General features: G+C 41.8%; 2 protein-coding genes across 5 annotated transcripts in view; both read left to right on the top strand.

Moving 5' to 3' along the window:
* Nucleotides 1-207: 207 nt before the first annotated feature.
* MBLAC2 (metallo-beta-lactamase domain containing 2) overlaps nucleotides 208-25,185 on the top strand; it is a 643,282-nt gene continuing 618,304 nt past the window's right edge. Inside the window, exons 1-2 of one of the 2 annotated variants that reach the window (XM_079995810.1) lie at nucleotides 208-765; nucleotides 8,068-8,502. In XM_079995810.1, the coding sequence (XP_079851936.1) occupies nucleotides 288-765; nucleotides 8,068-8,453 (864 nt within the window). In that variant the 5' untranslated portion in view covers nucleotides 208-287 and the 3' untranslated portion in view covers nucleotides 8,454-8,502. Of the gene's footprint in view, nucleotides 766-8,067; nucleotides 11,713-25,185 lie in introns of those variants that run through there. The other variant, XM_079995809.1, reaches the window with a different exon arrangement.
* Nucleotides 14,666-20,915, top strand: CETN3 (centrin 3). Of its 3 annotated transcripts, none has more exons than XM_079995883.1 (5): nucleotides 14,666-14,776; nucleotides 16,660-16,795; nucleotides 18,643-18,757; nucleotides 19,586-19,777; nucleotides 20,499-20,915. In XM_079995883.1, exons 1-5 carry the CDS (start codon nucleotides 14,769-14,771, stop codon nucleotides 20,540-20,542), a joined length of 495 nt encoding a protein of 164 aa, XP_079852009.1. In that variant the 5' UTR covers nucleotides 14,666-14,768; the 3' UTR covers nucleotides 20,543-20,915. The 3 variants fall into 3 exon arrangements, with proteins under 3 accessions (XP_079852009.1, XP_079852008.1, XP_079852007.1); XM_079995882.1 differs by lacking the exon at nucleotides 14,666-14,776 and adding an exon at nucleotides 14,811-15,003; XM_079995881.1 differs by lacking the exons at nucleotides 14,666-14,776; nucleotides 16,660-16,795 and adding an exon at nucleotides 17,027-18,530.

Consider the following 25,185-nt stretch of genomic DNA (forward strand, 5'->3'; position numbering starts at 1 on the left):
TTCTCGCAGCCTCACGCCTCTCCGGTGCAGCCTCGCCAGGCCGCTCCTCCTGCAGCCTCGCCTCGCCCAGCCCGCCATCCCCGGCCCGCCCGCTCGCTCGCTCGCGTGCCCGGCGCCGCGCTACCGCAGTGGGCAGGGACGGGGCGGAGACCTCTCGCTCGCTGGCTCGCTCTCCCGAGCACGTCCCGCTCCGGCGCCTCCGTCCCCGCCTCCTCCCCGGGCTCCGCCCCAGCTCCGCGCGAGAGGCGCTGCAGGCGGCCGGGCAGGTCGGGGCGGCGGCGGCGGCGATGTCGGCGCTGGAGTGGTTCGCGCACAAGTCCCTGGGCGGAGGCATCTACTGGATCCAGGAGCGCTTCTACGAGTCGGGCAACCGGGCCAACATCTGGCTGGTGCGCGGCTCGCAGCGGGACGTGGTGATCGACACCGGCCTGGGGCTGCGCAGCCTCCCCGACTACCTGCGCCTGGCCGGGCTGCTGGGCGCCGAGGGCGACGAGAAGGCGCTGCTCCCTGCCGAGGGCGCCGCCGGGCGGTCCAGGCCGCTGCTGGCCGTGGCCACCCACGTGCACTTCGACCACGCCGGCGGGCTGCACCAGTTCGACGAGGTGGCAGTGCACAGCGCCGAGGCCCGAGCGCTGCGCCGCGGCGACAACTACGAGACCGTCACTTGGCTCTCGGACAGCGAGGTCGTGCGCCAGCCCAGCCCGGGCTGGAGCGCCCGCCAGTTCCGCGTGCGGCCCGTGCAGCCCACGCTCGTCTTGCAGGAGGGTGAGTAAAGGAGCACGACCGGCGGCGAGCGGATGCCCAACGCCCGCCCGGGGCAACGCCAGGCTCCGGGGCCTCTTCGGAAGGACGGAGCTGGACAAAAAAAGGAAAAGAAAGAAAAAGCACCTCTGGCCATGCACAGAGGGACTTTCTCTCACACCTCCAGGGAACCGTCTGGGACTTGCGGGACTGCAGGCGGGCAGGTTTGAATTGCAGCAGTCCGACTGCTCGCCTCGGGTGTGCCAGCAGAATGGCACGGATTCCCCTCAACTTAGTTAGAAAGTTTCCCATTATTTTGCAACGAATAATAATAATAATAATAATAATAATAATAATAATTTATTATTTGTACCCCGCCCATCTGGCTGGGTTTCCCCAGCCACTCTGGGCGGCTTCCAACAAAGATGAAAAATACACAAAAATGTCACACATTAAAAACTTCCCTGAACAGGGCTGCCTTCAGATGTCTTCTGAATGTCAGGTAGTTGTTTATCGCTTTGACATCTGATGGGAGGGCGTTCCACAGGGCGGGCCACAGGGCGAAGGCAGTTGGAGTGGCAAATGTCCATGTGGTATGAATTGCCCCAAGTGCCTCCACCTCTCATGTATAGTTAGCAAATGTGCTTGTGTATGTCACGAATATTAACACTGTCCTTTGCATTCTATATGTAATTATATTGCTCATGTTACTATAGGTGCATCATAAATACTCAGGGCTGACGGTGGATGTGTGTTTGGGGTCTGTTGCAGAGAATGACAGGCGGGGGCGTCGGCTTCAGTATACAAGACAATGTGTAAAGGGAAGGGGTTTTTTTGAATGCCCTGGTCCTATGTATACAGAGAGAGCAGAATCAGGGCTGTTCCTTCTCTGGCTTCACCTCTTGGGATGTGTAAAAGGGCAGTTCTGAGCTTCGAGAACTGAGATTTCTGGGATAAATTAAAGGTAGGCAAGTGCATAGCTTCACTTGATAGGCTTTGAGATGCCTTAGGAAAAACATGTAGCAGGGGTATGGAACTGCTGGTAGGGTAGAGAAAGGAGTTGGAAAGGGACTGTTTTTTGTTTTACATGGATTTTGTATCTGTAGACACTTTTTTCAAAAGCTTGATAAAATAGAAGCAAAAGGCTGTAGCCCACCCTTTTCCCTTTTATAGGGAGGGAAAGAGAGAGAACTAAGGATCTTATAATCCTACTCTTCATTTTGTGCCCCCCTCCCTGCTCTGTGTGTGTAATGTGGGGTGTGGTATCTTCTCCTTTAAGGTTTGAGCATCCATATATGCAGGAGTTGTGGGCATCTGGCAAAATCCACGCATGTTGATATATTTTAAAGGGCAAACCAGCATGAATATGCACTATGTCTGTGAATGAGACAGTATGGGTGGAGACATTTCTAGTAGCTCCTGAAAAATATGTAGGAGATGGTCTTAGGCATTTGTAGATGTTTTTGCTATCCATAATGAGTTTTGAAAAAAGAAATCCCCAGTAGCAGATGCAAGCTTAGCCAGCAGATATATGTAGCAATAAGAATCTACACTGGAGGTTATCACTTCGGGGGTGGAACTAAGCCACAGCCTTAGTTTATGGCATGCTTTCTCTCAGCTGGTATACATCAGTCTATGTACAATTCTATTTTTTTTATATAAAATATTACATTATATATACACATATTGACCTAAATTAATTAGTAAAGAGAACAGATAAACAGAACTCTACAATTCTATGATTCCTTTTAAGCACTACCCCAAAGTAACATCCTCTGATAATAATCTAACAGTCCTGTGCATCTTTACTCAGAAGTAAATCCTACAGTACTTAGTAGGGCTTGTTTACTAATAAGCATGCTGAGGATTGCAGCCCAAGTCATTGTGATATACAGTTTCATATCTTAACTACAGTTCAATTATGTTCTTGTCTCTAGCTGTCCTATTAATTAGGTTGGTTTCCCCTCTCAAATGTACGTGTTACATAACAGGGATGGGGAAGCCTTGTGACACAAGGCAAATCAGATCTCCTTTCCATCTGTGTCTTTTCAAACCCCGCCCCTATCGCACCTATTATTTTAGACTGGCTTGGGGTAGGAAAATCTCAGGCCCGGCAGCTGAATGTGGCTCTTCAGGACATATCAAATCCTTTGACCTGGGTGGACCACATCCCTGAAGTGTCATAATGCTGTTTGCTTAGAGGGATGGAGGATGCAGAGATGTTTGAGGGGGCTGTAGAAAACTCTGTTTTTTGAACAGCTGGAGTACAGCCTACTGTGCAAAGCAGTCTGCGGTTGTAACAATTGTTTTTCTCAAAATTTATCTTCTGTTCCATGAAAATAAATAAAAACAGAAAAAATGTCCCCCCATTGCTCTGCCTGCTTTTACCTCCAGCCCCAACTATCAACTTTACCCATGGGGGAGTGTGGTGATTGGCTTGAAAAAACGGTTTCCCATCCAGGCTCTTCGTTTGTTTTTAAAGCCAAATCTGAAGCAAAAGGACAGAGCTTTGGCTTGTGTGCGGACACCAAAACGAAGAGTTGAGGGCCCCTCTGCCCCTCTCCTCCACTGTTAAACAAGCATTGGGTAAAGACAACACAAGAACAAAGAGTGTTACTTGGCTTCCAGTCTCCTCACAAATTTTATATAGTAATTTATGAAGCTGCCTTGCTGTAGTTTGGGCTGTTGGGACACCTAGCTCAGTATTATCACAGTTGCTGTGTTTGCACATAATACTAAGCCATGGTTTGTTCAGCAAACCACAAGTTGTCTCACAGATAAACAAAAAACCCACAGTTTCCTCCCACACCAAATTATGGTTTGTTTGTTGCCAGAAAACAATGGTTCGTCTGCTAAATAAACCATAGTAAGGGCAGGGAACTAATTGTTCACAGGCCAAATTTGGCCCACCTTGCCCCCCCTATTTGGCCAGTGAGGCTGTTATTGCCATACCACACCCAACTGCCCCACACCTGACATCATATGTGATATCAGGTGTGGGGCATGTAGAGACATGGCCTGTCTTCCCCATAACTATCATGGTGACTATCCCCACACCCTTGTAGGCCAAGTTTGACAACTAGGCAGGGTGACCAACTTATCGATCAGCTGATATTATGACATCTGATGATTGATAGGTGGGTGGTACTGACCACCTATAAGAATTGGCCCACGGGCTGGAGAGAAGATAAAGATCTGAAATCACTGGTTTTAGATGGGTCTTTCCCAGCCCTTCCTGGAGATGCCAGCGTTTGAACATGAGGTCTTTTGCATGGAAAAAATGTGCTGCATTATTTTATTTTTTTTATTTTTTTTATAATAATTTTTATTAATTTTCCACACATATAATAAAGAACAATATAAAACAGTATAACTTCATGCTCATCGGTTCATACCCTTCTTTCTTTGACTTCCCCATACCTCCTCATCCCTGCATCCTTGTTTAATAATTCTTTAGCAACCCTTAAGTCCATTGTCTTAATTCCCTTTCATAAAAATTTCTTAAGTTTTTTTGTTTACTGCTGCAATTCTTTACTTCTTACCCCCTGACATCTTAACATTCCTCAATTTTGCAATTATTTTTAAGATATATTTTGAATTTCTTCCAGTCCTCTTCCACTGTCTCTTTCCCCTGGTCCCGGATTCTGCCCGTCATCTCGGCCAGTCCCATAAAGTCAATCACCTTTGTTTGCCATTCTTCCAGAGTAGGTAGTTCTTGCATCTTCCAATACTTTGCCAGTAGAATTCTTGCTGCTGTAGTGGCAAAAATGTGCTGCATTATTGCCCTACAGCCATTTCCCCCAAAGGTGAGGCTGGGATGCCAGGAATAAATAAGGTATTTGTATCTGCCTTAAGTTATATTTAATAGTGTATTTGCAATGTTCAAATGTACGTATTACCATGTCCATGCTTAGTAAGTTCTCAGTAACAGTATATCTACATGTGGGCATCTAGGTGTATACAGTGTCACATTAACGGTTCTGCTAACCATTCTTGCCAATTAAATATAAAATGCAAAGTGTTTGGGAGAACATTAAAGGAAGCTATTGGTTATCGGTTGTAACATTTCATTATTGAATCCTGATTTGTCTTCAGGGTCCTTAAGAAGGGGTGACTAAAAGAAACAAATATATTATTTTCTGATCTAACTAGATGAAATTGGATTCTGAGTATACTGTTCTCTCATGGGGAGGTGACGTTTCAGAGGTGATAAGCATGCCAGTTTGCCTCTTTGATTACAGGAAAAACACAGCTAAGGTCCAAGAAGACCATTTGATTAAGATGTCAGAGTGAGATATGAGATCATAATCCCATGCACTCACATTTCCAGATGGAGCACACAGTTTCTGTTAGTGTCAGATCCCGGAAAACTTATCTGAAATATATTTCCTGGGATCACAAGTTCAGCATGCAATCATCAGATCACATTATTTGAAGTAAACGTTACTGAAATAGTGAATGGTGTTATTGTTGCTAGCTCTCACACAGAAAGGCTTACTATGGTGAAAACTCACAGTGGCCTGTTTTACACATACGATCCCAGATTTATAAACCCATGTATTATAAAGTTAGAAACAGGCATGTTCTTTCCTTGCTGTTCCTATCATCAGCCCAGGCATCAGCCCAGAGATCCAGGTTAGTTTTAGAACAGAGTTCCCTGATATATTTGAAACAGGAAACTTTGGCTTAATGTTGGCTGACTAACCAGGATGTCAAATCAGAACCAGGTCAGGTCCCAGCTTAATATCCTGGTTAACTGATATTATCCCAAACTCCCCCATTTTGGACACAGTGGGGAAATCTGGAATACAACAAAGATATCTGGACTAAATAAATCTGGTATGTAAGGAAGGGAAGAGCAAGGAAAAAGTTCATGGTTCCAGATCACAATGCCTGTAGGTTTGCAGCCTTTGTTTAGACAAAAAGATGTCTTCTTCTGAGATGACTTAAGAACAAATAGCTACTGGAAATATTCTGAAATTAATTTCAAGCAACTAAAAGTATTACTGAACAGAAGTTAAAGTGTTTGTGTATATATTTAAAAAGGACATGGTTACTACGAGATTTCCTGTCAGCAATTTTGATTGCCTAGATTTGCAAAATTAAACAGATTTGAAATCTAATAGGATTTATGAAATGTAGCAACCCAGCTTTATGCACTTTATCCCTTAACTCCTTATCCTCTGGTTCATCCCATTTCAATTATCATCGATACTATGAAAAGAGAAGAATATAAATAATTCTAATGTGTTTATTGCCAAGAAAATCCAGCCAGTGATACCAGCCAGTAAGAATTCACTATAGTGATAAGCATTTCAGAATAATCTAAAAAGTTTTTTTATTTAATTACAGGCAAAAACAAGTGTTGCCATATGGCCTGGTTATTTGGGATTGCCCAGATTCTGGGCATGCCATCCAGTGTTGGGGGCCATTGAGTTGGTGCAGCAGATTCCCAGCATTTTCCCCGATCTGTAGATAAGACAAAAGTTCAGGCACTATTCTGCTGAATTGCTTGATGAGCACTCACTTGAACCTTCTGTTGCTCTAGCCAGAGACAAGTTTCAGCTTTGATAGTGTTCTACTTTGTCTCCCTTCCATATATGACCAAGAAGAAAAATACACGTACGTATACACGTCCACCCACCCCATTGGAATAATGACAGCTGGGAATGGAAGTCTCTCCTAGTGTCAGTATTCTGATATTTGTTTGTTGGTTGTATGGGAAATTTTATTTCTTAAACTTTTTTTTAAAAAAAACATCAGAGTCCCTGAAGATGCTTTTAAGAAAATGAAACATCTGGAAATGTGAGTTTGGCCCTTTGCTGTTATGACTAAAGGCCACTGGCAGACCTGCCTTAAACCCACCGAAGCTTGTGGCCATTGCAGCATCATGTGAATTCTTTTAAGAGGTGATTGCACACTGTCTCCCAGTAAACATAGTTAAATAATAACAACTTCTATTATTTTGACAAAATTAGCAGCTGTGTTTGCTCTTTTCACACTTTTCTAAAGCTCTGCTATCATCTACCCCCTTTCTGTGACAAAAATGTCATTCACCACCCCACCCTGCGATTATTTCAAATGCCCCTTTTGTACCTCAAGCTCAGCAGGGTCCTTTCTGAGAGGCAACATTTTTTATATGGGCAATCCTGTTATGAGATGATACTGCTGGTTGTTTCATTTGACTTTTTTACTGCTGCAATACACTGAGCTGACGTTTTCAGTGACATTTCTTTCATGAACACAAGACCACTTTGTGGGTGTTTGCAGCCAATTCAGGTTCTATCTGCATAAATATGAAGGTTAGATTAAAAAAACACCCCCAAAATGTATCACTTTGAACTTATTTGCACTGAATTTCACCTATTAATTAGCATGCATAATGCACATTAGTGCATTCAGATGAGAAACTCGGGTGATACGGTAAAATAATTTCATGCCAAAAAATCATTTGAGAACTTTGCTGTGAATGTGTCTGTGTTCATGTGCAAAATTTATTAGAAAGGGGATATTTTTATTTATTGTATTTCATTTTAAAATCACCCTTCATCTAATAGCATCCTAAAGCAGTTTACAAGCATTGCTACATTAAAAACAATTTAAAAATTCACACTACAAATTTGAACCCATAATTAAAATACCATTGGAAATATTTTACAGTGGGCAATCAACATAACCGCTAAGCTTAATGGGTCAATTTCTTCCAAAGGCCTGGGGGAAGAGGTACATTTTTAACTGGCACTAGAAAGTTAGGTAACATCAGTCCCAACCATGTCTTTGAGGGGAGGGGATTCCATAGAGGGAGCACCACCACAGAGAAGGCACTGTCTTGCGTCCCCATTCCAGGGGCCTTATCTAGCGGTGGGACATCCAGCAGCGCCTTCCCTGCAGCTCTTAGTAGTAGTGGTAGTAGTAATAGTAGTAGTAATAATAATAATAATAATAATAATAATAATAAATTTTATTTATACTCCACCCTCCCCAGCCAAGACTGGGCTCAGGGTGGCTAACAACCAATATAAAAACAAGTTGATTGAAATATAACTTAAAAAAACAAGATTAAAATAAAACATTAAAATGCTAAAACATTAGTATATGGGCGGACTAGCATAGGGTGTATAGCTTGGCTGATACAGGGAGTGGTGCTGGACCAATAAGCAAAGTGTTCATGCATGCATTGTTTGACTTCCTATTAACATTTCTAACGCTGAGGTTTGTCAGAGAGCTCAACCTTTGTAATGGAAGTAAATTTGGTGTTATGTTTCTTGCGATCATGCTTCAAAGTCCGATTCCTCCCCCCCACATTATTTTGTTCTTTGTTTGTAGGGGATGTGATCCACCTTGGTGATAGACAGCTCACTGTCATGCATATGCCTGGCCATTCAAGAGGAAGCATTTGCTTACATGACAGAGAACGGAAGATATTGTTCAGTGGGGATGTTGTATATGACGGATCAATGATTGACTGGCTTCCCTACAGCAGGATAAATGACTACGTTACATCCTGCCAGCGACTGATAGACTTAGTGAATAGAGGTCTTGTAGAGAAAGTCCTTCCGGGGCATTTTAACACATTTGGAGCTGAACAGCTCTATCGTTTGGCTTCCAACTATATTTCTAACGCTGGTATGTGCCACAAAGTTTCTACATGTGCAGTCAGATCGATTGCAAGCCTAGCACTCCGGGCCACAAATTCCAGAACAACTTCATAGTATAACTTGTTTAATAATAGTATTATTATTGTAAAACCCAATGGCATATGTAAGTTTATTTAAAGGAAAAGCTGGCTGATAAGCCATAAAGATTCTTATTTTTATCTACTTAATTTCTACTTTAAAAAAATACCAATATAAACTAGTAGCTGTGCCAAAGCTACTCATTTTCCTTCTATTTTTTCAAGGCAGGTTTGCACATACGTTGAGTACTGTTTGACAGATGTTCTAAATTAGTTGTTTTGTATTTTGAAACATATATATGCTAAATGAAAAGTTTTGCACCCGTGTCAAACTTTATTGATGACATCTTGAATTAGGGTAGGGATATGTGTTGAAAGTTGATTTTAAATGGTTGAAAATTATTATAAGCTGTAGTGGGGGTAGGTTGGTCTTATAACATTCCACTGTCTCATTACATGCACTAAGATAAAAGTATCAATAATTTCATTTTTATTGTATGGGGTGAATTTAACCTGAAGTCATTACCAAATGTTAATATAAAGCACTGCACCCTAAGTTGTTACTTTTCTTGAATTAAGTCTGTTGCATTTGACTATTGTTTCTAAAATGAAATGTAAGTGAATATTTCAAGTGTATTGCTTGCTCTTTAAATGTGACTAATGGTGTATGTATGAGTACGTAACTGTTAAAAGATTCCGTCGGATAATTTTAAATATAATGCACACACCCGTGATCATCCTTGGTTTCTTCTGTATAGCAGCTGTAGAAACACTTGTGTGTTGCAAATTGTTTTATGGATTGTAGAGAATAAATTGGGTCTCAGGAGAGTAAATTGAAATTTTGGGGGAGATAGCTGCCAAAAAGCTACAGCTCTTGAGTCATATGTGGTTCTTTTCACATTACAGGTGTAGTTACGATTTCAAGTAGTAGCTTTGCAACCTACAAATGTCATTCTTCTTCTTTTGTTTCTTTTTCCATTTTCCATAATGTTTACTTTCAAGCAACTTGACAAAAATTCCTTGTCTGTTGTTTGTACTTTTCCAGTATAAAAATCCTGTGCAGCCCTCTGGGGTGTTACCAATTTATTGTGCGAAGCAGGTTTTTATCTTGTAACTATGACACTGAAATGAAATCGATAGTTTGAGATATATTAGGAAGGATATTAACAGTGGCCCTTGTCTTGTGAGAACAGTGAACAGCTTTGGGTTGTGGCTGTCACACAAAATTAATTTTTATCCTTTTGCGACTTTATTGCATCATATTTCCCATACATCAAAGAGTACTGCACATACAGAGCTTGACCTCAGTGTAATCAGCACTTTAGCCCTCAAGGGTGGATAGGTGGATGTAGTTAATTCTTTAAATGTTAACAGTGCCTATTTCCTGTTGTAGACTAAAGCACAACAGTAAACAGGAAGATCAGACTTGCTGGTGAATGACCACTTAGAAATGAGGTTAGCAATTTATTTTAGCCCTTATCTTGTTTGAAGCTTTCACCAAACTAATGGCGAAAGATATAATGTTTCAGACTGCTTCACTTTGGCTATTGGCTTTGGAAATACCATTTATTAACAGCCAAAGCCACTAATTTGATACCTTTTAATGCTAGGGAGAAAAGGCACCCATGAGCTTGCAACTTTACAAGATATTAATCTAAAAATTAGCAAATGCAAAACTCATCAGGTTGAAGGCTAGTGCAGATATAATGGAGAGGCCCTCTTGACTGTGGTCAAGCAATTAGAAATGGGTTGCCGGATCATTCACTCCTACTTTTAGTGGTGCCAACTCCAGTCCCCACCAAACTTTTGCTGTGGGTGCCTGGCCACCCACTGCCAGTCGCCACCTTACCTTTGGTGCTCCAGTGCTGCGGGGTCGTGACATCATGTCACACCCTGACATCACGGTGTTGTGGTGTGCGTGCTGGGCATCCACAGTCTGGGGCCCAAGTTGATGCTGCTGCCTACCCATTTCCTTCTCAAGTGAATTCCCTCCTGTTTTAACTGCTGCTAAGCATTGTGTCGACAGCAATATTTAAGCACAGTTAAGGCTAACCTGGTTCCTACTTCAATTTGCAGCCAACTTGAGACTGGTACCTTGTTCATTTTGTAGAAATGTGCACCTTTTGGAATCAACTGCTACAAAATCATTCTGTTCTACTGGAATACTGCTGAGGTGCTAGTGATTTTGAGGCTTTAATGGTGATGTTTTTCCCAAAGTTAAAGCAAACTGCCTAAAGCCTCTATTCCTTCTTTCCTACCCACCTTCTCAGTGTCTTGAAAGTTCTTTTCCAAATGCCTTACTGTGAGTGGCACATACTAGACAGCTCACTGTGGAAAGAATTTAGCTAAGGAATACTGTGATTGTCAAAGGTTAGACTACTCTTAAGAACTGATCTGAGTTTCTGCTCTTGGAACAGTTCTGTTGGTACATTTTTGTTCTATAAAATGGTACATTTCTGTTCTATTTCAGTGCTCACAAAGCCAGATTATCTTCTGAAGTCTTAAGTAGTTAAGTAGTTCTCGGGAAATGTAGTCAAATAGGAATCAGGCTGTGAAACTCTCCCCAAGCATGTGTTTACTCAAAAGCAAGTTCCACTCAGTTCATTGAGTCTTTATTCTTCGTAAGCCTGAGTCAGAGCTTTAACTTAGAACAGGGGTGGCTAACCTGTGGCCCTCCATAGATTGCTGAACTACAACTTCCATCATCCCTAATTATTGGCCAAGCTGAATGAGGCTGCTGGGAGCTGGAGTTTAACGTCATCTGGGGGACCACAGGCTAGTCTTCGCTGACTTAGAAGTAAGTCGCACTTGGCTTTGGTTAGTAAAGTACAACCTTAGAGTGAAAATATATAATCTTATCTTTTGTCTTAATTATTTTTATATTCTAAGACCTTGTGTATTTCTGAATGAATTTATTGAAAGACCTTTATCATTAATTATTGTAATGCCTTTAAAAACAACAAAATATATGTGTTCACTTTAAATATTACAGAGTATGATACATTTACTATTGCTTTATTTGTAAACATTCTCTTGACATCCCCTCTGGATTCAGTATTTACAAAGGCTTAAAATGAAATTCTGTTCAACAATGTTCTTGGGGTTAAGGCAATGATATGTTGTTGATTCAACAGTTTTTGGATTGTGCTGTAAAATGCAATTTAAAAGCATTTTAAAAAGTTGTAATGCATTGTTCTGTCTACTGATGAAACTTTACTAATGTGCCACTGTTTTCAAGGGGAAATTGTATATTATTTTATCATAGATATTGATAATAAAAGAATTATGACACAAAACAGCTCTCCAGTGATCATTTCCATTTCCTCTTTAACCCAACCAAAGGAGAAAGTTACATATGTGTTGCTTTTGAGAGATGGAATGGATGATGCCAAATGGTAGTCGTGTGATAGCCAGGCCATAACAGCTGCCATCACTCTGAAATAGGTTTTTGTGTGGGGTGGGGTGGGCTTTTGAAAGTTGAAAGGGTTCCTTGCGGAAATGCCCAAATCCTTTTGTGAAAATGAGAACATTGACCATAATTTCTTGGGATTATTTTGGAGCATAAAACCATTACATCCTACATCTTGCTCTAATGCCGCAGAAAATGCTTTCATTGTGTTTATTATAGCTGATTCAGCTAACTGAACATCAGAGCTCACCCACACTAACTGAGATTGAGGACATGTTCCTAGGCACTATACTATTTACACCACTTATGAACACATCTCCCTTTGCATCTGGATTCATTCCGGTTATCTTCTGTTGTGCTTTTTCTGTGTTCTTTGTAGATAACTGTTTAAATAAGTCTGGTTGCTCACCCATGTAAGAGCATAATGCAAAAGGAATAAAAAAGTTTGTGCCTAGAGTAAATTGTAGAAGAGAGGTTCACAAACAAATGCAAAGTGAAAAACACAAGCTCAACACGTTCACACTTCTCATAAAAAGGGATAAAGGGAGAGGTGAAAGGTGTTTTCAGAGTTTAGGAAGTTACAAGTTGCTTGAGTTTTGCAGTAGTTTACAAGACAATACAGCTTATGTATTATGTATGTACAACGCGGGTGGCGCTGTGGTCTAAACCACAGAGCCTAGGGCTTGCTGATCCCCCCAACAGGGTGAGCTCCTGTTGCTGCTCCTGCCAACCTAGCAGTTCGAAAGCACGTCAAAGTGCAAGTAGATAAATAGGTACTGCTCTGGCAGGAAGGTAAATGGCATTTCCATGCGCTGCTCTGGTTCGCCAGAAGCGGCTTAGTCATGCTGGCCATATGACCCAGAAACTGTCTGAGGACAAACGCGGGTTCTGGGGCCTATAGAGCGAGATGAGTGCTGCAATCCCAGAGTCGTCTGCAACTGGACTTAACGGTCAGGGATCCCTTTACCTTTACCTTACAGCTTATGTCTGAAAATGTAATGGGCTGGAGCTAGTTAGAATTTTTGTTTTTACTTTCACACAGAAACCAAATAATCTCTTGGAGAAAAAAATGTGAGTAAATAGAACAAAGTTTTATTCAGATATTAAGATTCTCTTGTCCTTTCAAATATATACTGAACAATTACTTTTTTAAAAGAGATGCCATCTGCTGGTTTAGTTCTATATATACAAATATGATATGACTCAGTTCAAAATACGATTCTTCCGTGAATAGCCTTCAGAAATTGTAACAGATGAGCTTAACTTTTTTTAAAAAAAAACTACACTGAGGCAAGAAATGAAAATAATACAAGCTGCAATTTCAAACAGTGTGTAAGCTCAGAACTAAGTTCTGAGAAAAGAGATGCTGAGGAGGAAGGATTGCATTAGACTGTAAAAAGTAATCTTTGTGTTTTTTTCTCTGGTAGGTCCCTTAAGGCTCTGAGAGAAGGAGTTGCCAGTTCTGACCTGGGAGTTCTACTCTTAGAGTACCTCAGATGTCATCTAGTCCAACCCCTGCCAGTGTAGTAATTGCACTGCTGCAGCAACTCTGCTTAAAAATCTCTATCAGAGAATCTATCACTTTCCAGGGGCGCCTGTTCTAATGCCTGTCAGCTCATACCACCAGGAAGCTCTTCCTAATGTTCAATTGAAACTCTGTTCCTTGTAAATCGAACATGTTGATTTGGGTCCTACTCTCTTGGAGTAACAAAGCAAAATTGACCCATCATCACTGTGACAGCCTCCCAATAGTTGAAGACTGCCAAACATATTGGCTCTGAACGTCCCCTTCTCCAGGATAAACATACCCATCTCCCTTATCATTATTCACACAGGAATGGAGGCCCGAGCCCTTACCATCTCTTCACGTTGTAGTTTGTCAGTAGCCACCTTCAGTTGTGTCCAGAACCGGACATCGTATGCCAGGTGAGGCCGGACCAAAGCAGAATAGAGCTGTACATACCATTACTACTTGTATCTTGGACATTATACTTGATGCTTGATGGGGTCTTTCTGTCGCCAAATTAGGAAGAAACGGGGTAAACTAGGCTGAAAGCTTGTGACTTACCGAAATACACTCTGTGGGCTTCAGGTATCCAAATCCAAAATCTTGGCTAGTCCAGGTCCAAAGCCCTTGCATCACAGTGGCGTATTTTTCATCTTCAGAGACCTCCAAACAATTGCAAAGTAAGCATGCACTGATGTAGCAAATTCATGCTGTCAGTCCCCCCCCCCCTCATGTGTTCACCAGCTATCAGTCAAGAGCATAGGGCCAGGTACTGGATATAATGAAGAGACATATACTATGTCCAGTAGCTATTGATGGCTTCAGTTTTCATGGATTTGTCAAATCCTGGTGATGTGATGCCCATAACTATTACCTTGTGATAGCCAGTTCCATAGTACAGTACAGCAATGACTTGTGTGAAGACACACGCGAGTGTAAAGAGCTCCCTACTCGTAGAAAGGAGAAGGGTGTGTGTATTAATGTCAAGAAGGCTATTCTGAACGGTGCTCCCGTGTGCTTTGATTTTCTCTGAGCAGAGCCTTCTCTATGTGAGGCCATTCAAATATGCGCCCTCCAGAGCATGAAGCTTTCATTACTAAATTCTGTCCATTGCATAAAATGCCCTTGACTGATAGGTTCGGATTTGTCCCTCCTAAAACGACGACTTTATTGCTTTCGTATTCATATCCTAGGGAGGATGCGCTACAAGGCTGCAGCCATTGAGACTCTGGGACGGGCGGGCTCTTATTGCGTCAACAATCAGCGCGGCGACAATTTGCCCTGAGCCGCGACGTTCCCTCTCCCCGGCTTCATTGTGACGTCTATAAGCAGCAACGCCTTCTGGGTAAAACGTTGGCGGCGTACCCACCAATTTTCAACAGGAGACCCGGGAGGCGCGCCTGGGACTTGATTGACAAGCGGCTTAGCCACTTGCGATGGCGCTGTGAGCGGCGGGGCGGGAGGGACGCTTCGCGGGGTCCAATTAAAGCTCGCAATCCGAAGAGGGGAAGCGGCGTTGTCGGAGGGAACGGGTTTCGCGCCCCGCTTTCGAGGGAAAGGCTGTTGTTCCTCTTGATTCCGGGTTCCGGTGGCCAAAGTAGCCGAGACACGCTGCCCCCCTTCCCGCCTGGTTTTAAGGGGTGGGGCTGGGAGAATGAATTTGGTGGCGAGGTTGGTACCTTGGCAGGAGGGAGGGAAGCCGCGAGCGAAGGGCTTTTTGCTTCTTGTTGCCATGGCAACGCAACGTGTTTTCTACCCCCCTCCCCACCGTCGCGAGCCGCCTTGTCGCGATATTTGCCGCAGCGAGCGTGCGCACTGGCTCCGGCTGCCGCGCGGCATCCCCTTCCCCCCTCCCGTCGCAAAAGCATTTGGGAGCCGACCGATTCCTCTTGTCTTTCGAGTCGGGGATTTCAGCTTTTTATTAGTATTATTATTTTTTATTATTTACATCTTGTTTTGTTGATAGTTGCCTTGGACCTTGTAGGCGAGGGAAGAGGAAGGAAGAATAATGCGCGTCCCCGCTTAGGTTCTCAAAGCTGCTTGTGGAAGTGATTTAATGCCATTTAGATTTATAATCTAAGCACCTTTAGCGCATCGAATAATGTAAGCTGGCAACCAAGGTGAATAGGTAGGCAGCAGCCCAGCGTTCACCTTAAAGGATGGAGTGAAAGCTAGAGACCCTTCTTATGTAGGAAGACACGCACAGAGTTGTGTTTTCGGGCTGTGATGCTCCAGGCCATCTTCATAAACGTTAGATCCTTGGTGAGGTGGGCTGCCACTACAGAGCACAGAGCCATAGCTTAGTGGAGCAGCAAATGCCTTCCCTGCACACATTTCCAGATTGGTTCTTGGTATCTTCTAGGCAGGGCAGGGAATGCCATCTCTGAAGCCATGCAGAGCCTCTACCAACAGAGCTTTCCAAACTGTTGCAACACCTTAGTGTCTTGGCTGCAATGCTCCCCGTGCTCCTTACCAGAGCTCAAAAGGGGTTAGTTTAACCTCTGGTTTGCTAGTAAAACTGAATTACTGTGTCATAGAATTATAAGAGTTGGAAGGGACCCTGAGGGTCATCTACTCCAACCCCCTGCAATGCAGGAATATGCAGTTGTCCCATACAGGGATTGAACTTGCAACCTTGGCATTATGAGCACCATGCTCTAACCAAGTGAGCCATCACTAAATGATGCATGTCTAAAAAATGTGTCACCAGCCTGAAAAGTTTGGAAAGCTCTGCAGTCTACCATAGTACTGAACAAGATGGTTTAATGGTCTGACTTTGTAGAAAGCAGGTTTTTTTGTGTTCAGTTAGGTGCAAACACCAGCACCCTTGCTTTCCTTACTAAAGCAGTATAGGAACTCCCATAGCCTTTAGGAATGCAGAAGTCCATTTTAAGAATATAATATCAGGGAAAAGGTGAACTAAAAAGAGCAGAAGGGAGTCTTGATGGCAGACAGAGTATGCTGTTTTGTCATTGCAGTCTCTAGTCCAAGTGTGGCAAACATTTGGCCCTCCAAGGTGCTGGAAGAACTACAGCTCCCCTCATTCCTGGCAATTGGCCATGCTTGCCAGGGCTGATGGAAATGGTAGTTCAGCAACATCTGGAGGGCCAAAGCTTTCCTATACCAGCCTTAGCCCAAATACAGTTGCGTATGAATCCATCATAAATCTTAAAACTAAGACTGGACATTTCATGAAATCGGTTCTCATTCTGTTTTCTTCATCAAGGTGACACATACCTACCCACTAAGATATGCCACTGAACTAAAATTGTGTGTTCTTTAAGAGAGAAAAAAGCATACCTGACTACATTTGTCTTTATGTTCTAGATCTGAGCTTCCTGTTGACAAAACCAAGAGAAAGAAAAGAAGAGACTTGACTGAAGAACAGAAGCAAGAAATTAAAGATGCCTTTGAGTTGTTTGACACAGATAAAGACAGAGCTATAGATTATCATGAACTGAAGGCAATTGATTTTCTTATAAAAATATTGATATTTTGCTTTATAATTGTACAGTGTTGTATAATCCTTATAAGGTGTGTTAGCTACATATTGTGATACATTTTTCTGTGGTATACATGCTATGAACGAAGATGGCTGATTCATACAGAGTAAAACTGTGGTGTAATAGCATTTATATAGCACTTGCTGAATATTCAGTAAGTATATAGTATACAATATTAGTAATCTTTGCAACCTTCCTATGAGATAGGCTAATATTGCCCCCATAGTGTAGAGGAGGCTGAGATTGTAAGGAAGTGGTTTGCATGTAGTGAGGTTTGAACTAGTTTTATAGCTCACACTTTAGCAACTTCACTGCAGCAGCTCTTGAATTGGTGTTTTTAATGTTTGCGATCTGTTTCTATGATGTTTAAACCAGCCATAAGGCAGAAGCACTTAAAAGTAAATACTAGGAAAGATGCATTCCCCTTGGTGCTCATAGTTAACATAGATATGCATTCCAGAGGAAACTATAGATCTAGAATTTTAGCATTGTGGTATGGTATACATGATACCATCATAGCCTGTTTCTCTTAGTCAGAAACATCTTAAGGCTGCTATGCGGAGTTATGTGCAATATATTAATGTTCTAAGAACCTTGATGTCAGTGGTTCTCCAGCAATACAATCTTAAACTTGTTTGCTCTGAGGAAAGTCTCCATGATTTCAGTAAGGCTTAATCCCATGCAGCCTTGATATAATAAACATAATTTTCAAAATGTCATACTGTCAAATCTTCTGCTCTCATTTTGTAAGAGCCAAAGGCAGCATGGGTGGGAAATTTATTCCATCTGGTTGCCATCCCAGAGTGTCTTTTTCATAGAGCTATTTTTTTCTTGTTCTTTTCTCACAGAAATTCACTTTTGGAACTTGGAAACATAGAAGTTGTTGCTGAACTGTTTAGGATACTGACAGCACAAACCAATACATTTCTACTCAGTCAGCATGCTTATTTTGTAATGTCAGTAAACAAGAGGTTAAACAAGGACGGCAAGTTGGTAATCTGCGGGTGCACCCAGTTCTCTCCATTCACTCCAGCAGTAGCATAGAATAAAATATTATGCTCCTTCAGCATTTGGCTTGATCACTGCTGCTCTCCTAGTGAATTTCACTCTGAAAAAGTGCTGGCAAGGCCAAAAGTATAGCAAGAGTTACCTTTTTCTCCCTCCACTGGTAAACCTCCACCCAGAAAACAGGAAATCACCATAGTGGCTCCTGTGGCATCACAGGATCACGTTAACTCTCATCTATCAAAGTAGCACTTCAGGTGCTGCTTTTGGAGGCACCAGACGCTTCTTGGCTGGAGATCAGGAAATAAAGATCCATAAATGATGTGCAGAGTGCTGTTTGGCTTGGCTTCAGAGCACCCATTTTGCTCAGGAATCTGAGATTGTTGCAGAGATCTCTGCAGTGTTGCAGGAGCCTCTTGGTAATGCCCTGTTTGCTGCCAAGAGGGAAGTATTGCTTCTCCCACTCTGGACGCCAGATGTGTCAGCTTGGGTACAGCAATCATGTTCTGTCCCCCCCAGCCAGCCAAGCACTTAAAACTGCACAAACTCCAATTTTTTTTTGTCCTCCAGGCATTTGTGGAAAAGTGGGCAGACTTTCAGAAATGTTTAACCATTTGGAAGTTTTATCTTTACAATCCTATACATATACCTAGGATTTTTTTTCTTTACTATCATCTAGGAAATTCTCATGTGAGTAAAAATGTCATTTATTATCATCAACTTGCTATTGCAGTCAGTATGAACTACGATGAATAAATGGTTTGTGAGTCAACATTGTTGCATTTCTGTCTTTTCCCAAAAGGTGGCAATGAGAGCCTTAGGTTTTGATGTGAAAAAAGCAGATGTGCTAAAGATACTTAAAGATTATGATCGGGAAGGAACTGGGAAAATCACCTTTGAAGATTTTAATGAAGTTGGTGAGTATTGGATTTTAAACATATATTGACAGGAGGAAATTGAGCAATAATTGATAGCTGGAAATTTAGCTGGTTTGATTCTTAATGGATGGGTATGCAAATGTATCGGGGATAACAGCTGAGCCTTTTAATGTTTACAGCATTGTGTGTGTCCCCCCAAAAGAAAGAAAGAAAGAAAGAAAGAACGAAAGAACTATCAACATTTTGCTTTGACCCTCTGCATTCACTTTCTTCTCTTCTATCCCACCTTTATCTGCCAAAGGGGATAGATAACCTTAAACTTTACTAGCATTCCATAGGTTTTTCATGTCCTGCTTCCCCCCCCCCCCCAGTATCTCCTTTTAAAACTGATTACTTTTTTTTTATTCTGTATCCACAACTTTTTTAAAAAAAACACCTATTGGACTATGGAAAAGTAATTATTAGGGGCAATTTTTGTATTTAACTTCGGCAGTCGTATGTAGAAGATTCCTACAATATTTGCTGTTGCTATAGAAAGATCAAAAGAGAGAGTGGGTTTTCTGCAGAAATGAAGTATGACTACTCGGTTACCTTTCTAAGTATTTAGTAAGTTGTGACATTTTCCATATATTCACTTCCTATGTGGAGTTCAAATCCATGCAGTTGAGGTTACTACATGTGCATACACCCTGCCCCCCGCCTCTTTAGGTAGATGACGAAAGCTAATCTTTTAAATTCTTTGGGTCAGAAACCTGAGGGTTTGGAATAGAGTTGGAGCATTTCAATGCAGAATTATTATTTTTTCACCAACAGAAGTAGAGTTAATTTCATAGAAATAGACAGATCTCCCAATTGTTTTCATTTTAGTGACAGACTGGATACTTGAGAGAGATCCTCATGAAGAGATACTCAAGGCATTTAAATTGTTTGATGATGATGATTCGGGTAAAATAAGCCTGAGAAACCTGCGCCGTGTAGCTAGAGAACTTGGGGAAAATATGACTGATGAAGAACTTCGGGCAATGATTGAAGAATTTGATAAAGATGGTGATGGAGAAAGTAAGTTCTAAAAGTGTTGTGTTCATGTGCTAATCATAAATATGATATAGAAATAGTGCATTGAATTTGTTTTCTGTGTGATGATTTTATGGTCAAGCAAGTGACTGATTTTCTCTCCAGAAAATGTAATCCTACAAACTACCCATGGATCTGGGAATGAAATTCAATTTCTCCCTATTAAAGTATGAAATTATATGCCGTAGGTTATACATGAATGTATTGGCCTCTTCTGTTATTTTGCAATGAATAAATAAAACTGGGGTGAATTATTGTCTGCCTACGATGCTGTTGAATCTGCAATATAAGTCACTAAAAAATAACCATAGAATCTTCTTCAGAAATCAGGAATTTTAAGTGTACCTTCAAATTTAGAAGACAAGGCCAAGAGGATTTGGGGCTTTCAGCAATATGCAGCATGAAATGTTAGCAGCAGATATATATATATTTATATGTAAATAATTACCAACTAGTCTGTTTTAGTAAAGCTAAATTATTTTTATTTCGTGTGATAATTGCTTGCTCTGAGGATTTCATACCAAGTTAATCCTTCAAAAGGATCCACTACAGACTTTCCAAATGAATGTCAATTTGCTTTAATATTTTTGAGAGAATTTCAGTATTTAGCCTCCTTCAGACTGCCAAAAGGAGCTTATTTGATTGATAAAAGCTTTCAAATAAGATATGCAGTCAATACTTACCTGTTTTCTTCGTTTTTTTTCAGTCAACCAGGAAGAATTTATTGCCATCATGACTGGAGATGTTTAACGGTACAAGAAAAGAAATGAACTTGGCACAAAAAGGAAGGATTATCGGCTTTCAGCATTGAAGCTGCCACCTTTCTGTTTAAGTTAATTTCTGTAGCAGGAGCCATGCAAAAAATAATTTCCCTCAAAGGACCAAAAGAAACACAAAATCTATGTACTAAGAGGTTGATATTTTATATCATTAAATTTTAGATTAAGCAGTGTTACGTTTGAGTACTCATTTGTAAAATAGCTTTGTATAAGAATTTTAAATTAAATCATAGTATAAAACCTTTTGAAGTTGACATTATTTTAGCATTAGCCGTGGCCTTAGTTTTTATATAAGAGTTTAACAGACATCCATTTTAATAAAGTATTCTTTTTATATTCTGTAACCCTTGTTGGAGTGTTTAATCCAAATGGATTGTGGTTGCAATTGTCAGCTGTAGTACTGCTTAATTTGGTGGTGAAATCACATTTAGCCTTTTAGGTTATGCTTTTGTTATGCAGCAGTAATTGTAAACTATTTATTGCATTACATTTTGTGCCACTCCTTTCCCCCAAGGGGTTTACTCCGAAAGTCTTTCTCATGAATGAGTATAGCTGCAAGGCAGCAGCGTTCTAGGATCAGTTTACCATCTCCTAGATGGGCTACCTTCCCAGGTTGATGAGCCCCACCTACCCATCATTTTCCTCTATGGCCTGTACGGTAACCACCTTCTTGGCTGTTGGATCCACTATTGCTGTCATCCGCTCAATACTCCGGAGCCTGTCTTCACATGCAGAGGAAGACTAACTCACTGAGGGTTTGAGACCCATCAGCTACCATTGGGGTGTATGAGGTGTTAGGGAAGGGCTAGAACCTCTGGTGAGGGTGATGGGCTTCTGGGGTCCTTTGTCCACCACCCTGCACTCAGCTCTTACCTGTGGCTCCTAGAAGTTTTCATCATGCAAGTGGCCACACCCTGGGAAATGGCTTCAACTGTCCAGCTAAACCAGGTAAAATAGAAAAGTAACTGAGTTCCATTCCTTTCGTTAGGTCTACTCTTGAGTATGACTTGGGGAAATAACTTGCAATCTTATAAGAGGCAAACTGCCTTCTAACTACTTCCTTTTTCTTGGGGAAACTAGCTGTAACCTCAGTATACAGTGGTACCTCAGGTTACAGATGCTTCAGGTTACAGACTCCACTAACCCAGAAATAGTACCCTGGGTTAAGAACTTTGCTTCAGGAGGAGAACAGAAATCGTGCAGCAGTGGCACGGCAGCAGCGGGAGGCCCCATTAGCTAAAGTGGTGCTTCAGGTTAACAGTTTCAGGTTAAGAACAGACCTCCGGAACAAATTAAGTTCTTAACCCGAGGTACCACTGTAAAAGATTAGATATGTTGCATAAAATGCATTCCTGATTGATCCAATCAGAGGCTATGTTCTTAAGCTATCATACCTTTTTTGTTTGCCTTTTGCATGCTTTATGTGTGTTCTGGTAAGTCGTCTTCCATTTGGCTAGATGTGTCATTGCTGCAGACACCCTTTCAGCAACTTTGAAGTTAGGTACCACAAGTTACTGGGAGATAATGTTTTGATGTTGATGCTCAGAATCTTAAGGGTCGTTTTTTTAGAGCAAAGCTTGCTTTAGTTGTTTGAGAGATGCATTTCATATATCCGAACACAAGATAAACTTTTTTATCTGAAGTTTAAACAACAAAGTTGAAAGCGTAATGCAAGGATGCCAGATGGCCCTGCTAACATCAATCCTAGTGTTGGGGAAAAAATGGCTTGCATGTCATGAAGGGAGAAGAAGCAAGTGATTCACACATTCTTCACCCTATTTTAGGTGTTCCTGTAAATCAGGCATAGGGAACCTGTGGCCAAATTAGCCCAGCAGGGTTGCTAATTGGGCCTATGAGGTAATTCTTCCCTAGCCAAGCCTACCTGTCCCACACTAAATGCCATATGATGCCCAGTGTGGAGCAGATAAAACCCTACAAAGTGCACTCCCAATTATTCCTCTGCAAGCAAGGCTTCCGCTGGGCATCTTAAATTTGGAGCCAAAGTCCTAATGAAATGAGTTTCTCTCAGGAGCTACAAGTAGAGCTGATCCCTGCCAAGTCAAGTCTCTTGGCAAGTTGGAGTGGAAAGACGGCAAGCAGAGAAGTAGTTAAGCATCCTTTTCCTCCCCACTTTTTCTAATCAGAGCATTTGAAAGCTGCTTTGCAGGGGGAAAGATGCCAGAACAACTAATATGCACATTATAATGGTAAGAGAGGCACTGTACACTCTTCCATGCTTTTCAAACACTCCTATCACCCTCTGCCAGCTTGGCCAATGACTAGAAATAATAAGAATTGTAGTCCATAGGGCCACAGCAGCTCTACTTTGAAGCAAGCTCTTAAAAGAATATACAGTTGCGAGAGTCCATTGTGTTCTCTGCACTTCTTGTCCCTGCAGCCAGACTCCGACAAATATTTATTTAAAAGGAGGATGGATAAGATACTTGTTGCTTGACTTCATTCTGGGTTCCTGGTATTCAGATGATTTACAGAAGACAAATGGGGTGCATAGCTCAGTTCGCAGAGCATAAGGCTTAACCACAGGGTCATGTGTTTGAGCCCCATGTTGGGCCAAAAATTGGACTAGAGGACCCCCGTGTTCTCTTCAAAACATTGCAGTGAAGAGTGCTCCTCTTCCCTGGTGCTTTTTTTCTAGAGAAAAAGGTGCCAGAACGCACCTCTTTGGGCTGGGTGTGTGTCTCCTTGAGAGCCATAGGCTTGTTGAGGCTGCTCCGCTGAGGCGCAGAGAGGTTTCCAGAGCAGGATGGGGGCTTGTTCAGCTGAAGTGTGGCTTTCCCACTGTCAGCTGTTAGCTGGAAGGCTGCAGAATCTCAGCAAAGGCCTGCTGCACTTCTGGCTCACGAGGAGACCTTCTCAGGATGTCCCCATCAGGCTCCGGGGAGGGTCTCCTCGTGAGCCAGAGGCCCAGCGGGCCTTTGCTGAGGCTGGCCATGTCTCTCCCCACACTTCCGTGGCCCAGCTGAGGGCTGTCGGAATGCCTTTCCAGGAAGTTCCAGCTGGAGGAGAGAAAAAAAGCCACCTCGAAATCAGCTCTCCAACCACTGAGCACGCTCAGTCCTCATTGCACTGTTTGGAGGGTCCTCCCCTAAGGATTTTTCTTTTTTCTAGACATTTTTGGTACTTCTGCAAACCTCCCACAAGCTGGCCACTACAAATGCTGTGGTGAAAATTGCTCCCACTTTCTTTTTCTTTTTTTCTATTCTCCAGCATTCAATGGGGGAAAAAATGAAAATTCAAAAATTAGGAAATTTCTGCAAATTTCTAATGGATGGGGCACAGGGTTTTTGATGCACTTGCCTTTCTTTCAAAGTTGCGAGGGGAGAGTGCCTGTTATTTCATTCTACAAATCACTTTTTCAGTTGTGTACACACGATACTTTCTTGGGAGCCTGCATTTCTTGAAAACATGACATCTACCACTATTTTGTAAGTACTGGAAAGTGAAGATGCTGCCTACTGTGTGCCTGACAACTGCTCATAAAAAAGTGAAGTGTTTTCACTTTAAAGAAATCAGTGCTGAATTATTATTATTTAAATAAAAAACAGAAAAGAAAAAGAAGGTCTTCACTTGAAAAGAAAATCGGCGAGTGCACCGACCACACGTGCTTGACAGCCATTCTTCTATGTTTCCCACGTGTCAGTTTCCCAGTTAAAGTTCAAGGGAAGAAGTCATGAGGTAACTCCCCCCCCCCCAGGTCAGCTTCAGGGGGTTGGTTCCAGGCATGGGAGAATATTTTACTCATTTCGTAAAATTTATATACCTCTTAACTGTAAAAACAAACCTCAATGCAGTTTTCAAATCGGAGAAAACTCTAAAATCATCAGTAAAAACAGTTAAAGATAGTTTTTTAGAACATTGATGAAATACTTAAAATCAACAAGAAGCTAAAAATGGATTAGAGCACATGTCAATATTTTACATAGCCTCGCCTAAATAGGAATTATTTTAGCAGGTGCCGAAGAGAACAGTAAATGTGTCTGCCTGATGTCAATAGGCAGGGAGTTCCAAAGGAACAATGTGCCACCTTTGGCAGCACCAATTCTGCAGATCAAAGTCACCAAATGGACATATATGAGGTAAGGCAATTTCACAGGTAAAAGCACATGCGCTTTACGGGAAGAAAAGCACATGTGCACTAGCAGATCTCTGCCTGGATGGTGCTGTTTTGGCTGCAGAAGAAACCACATTCATCTCTGAAACAGAAGGAATGATTTACTGCTTTCTTTAACTGTGTTTGGATATTGTTGGATTTTCTTAATGACTAAATGAGGAAAGCAACCAGTGCAGAAGGGAGAACAATTTGTCTTGTACTAGAATTAGCCGGTGCAGAAGCCAGAGCTCGTTCTACTGTTGTATTTTTTCATTAGGTCAAGAGTTTCATCAGATAGCGGCTGTCGTCAGCAAAACCTTCCAGACATCATTTCTGTACCAGTCTTGGGAGATAATTGCCACTATAGCAAGTCTGCAGGGACATTCGGAAGGTTTTCATCATTGGTTAACAAAAGGAAAATGGTCTCTCTGAGAAAAAAGAGAGGTCAGTGTTTCAAGATCTTCCTTCATCCCCACATTATATCAAGGGAAAATCTGTACAAA

This window comes from Podarcis cretensis (genome assembly GCF_951804945.1).
Source record: "Podarcis cretensis genome assembly, chromosome: 11".
Lineage (NCBI taxonomy): Eukaryota > Metazoa > Chordata > Lepidosauria > Squamata > Lacertidae > Podarcis > Podarcis cretensis.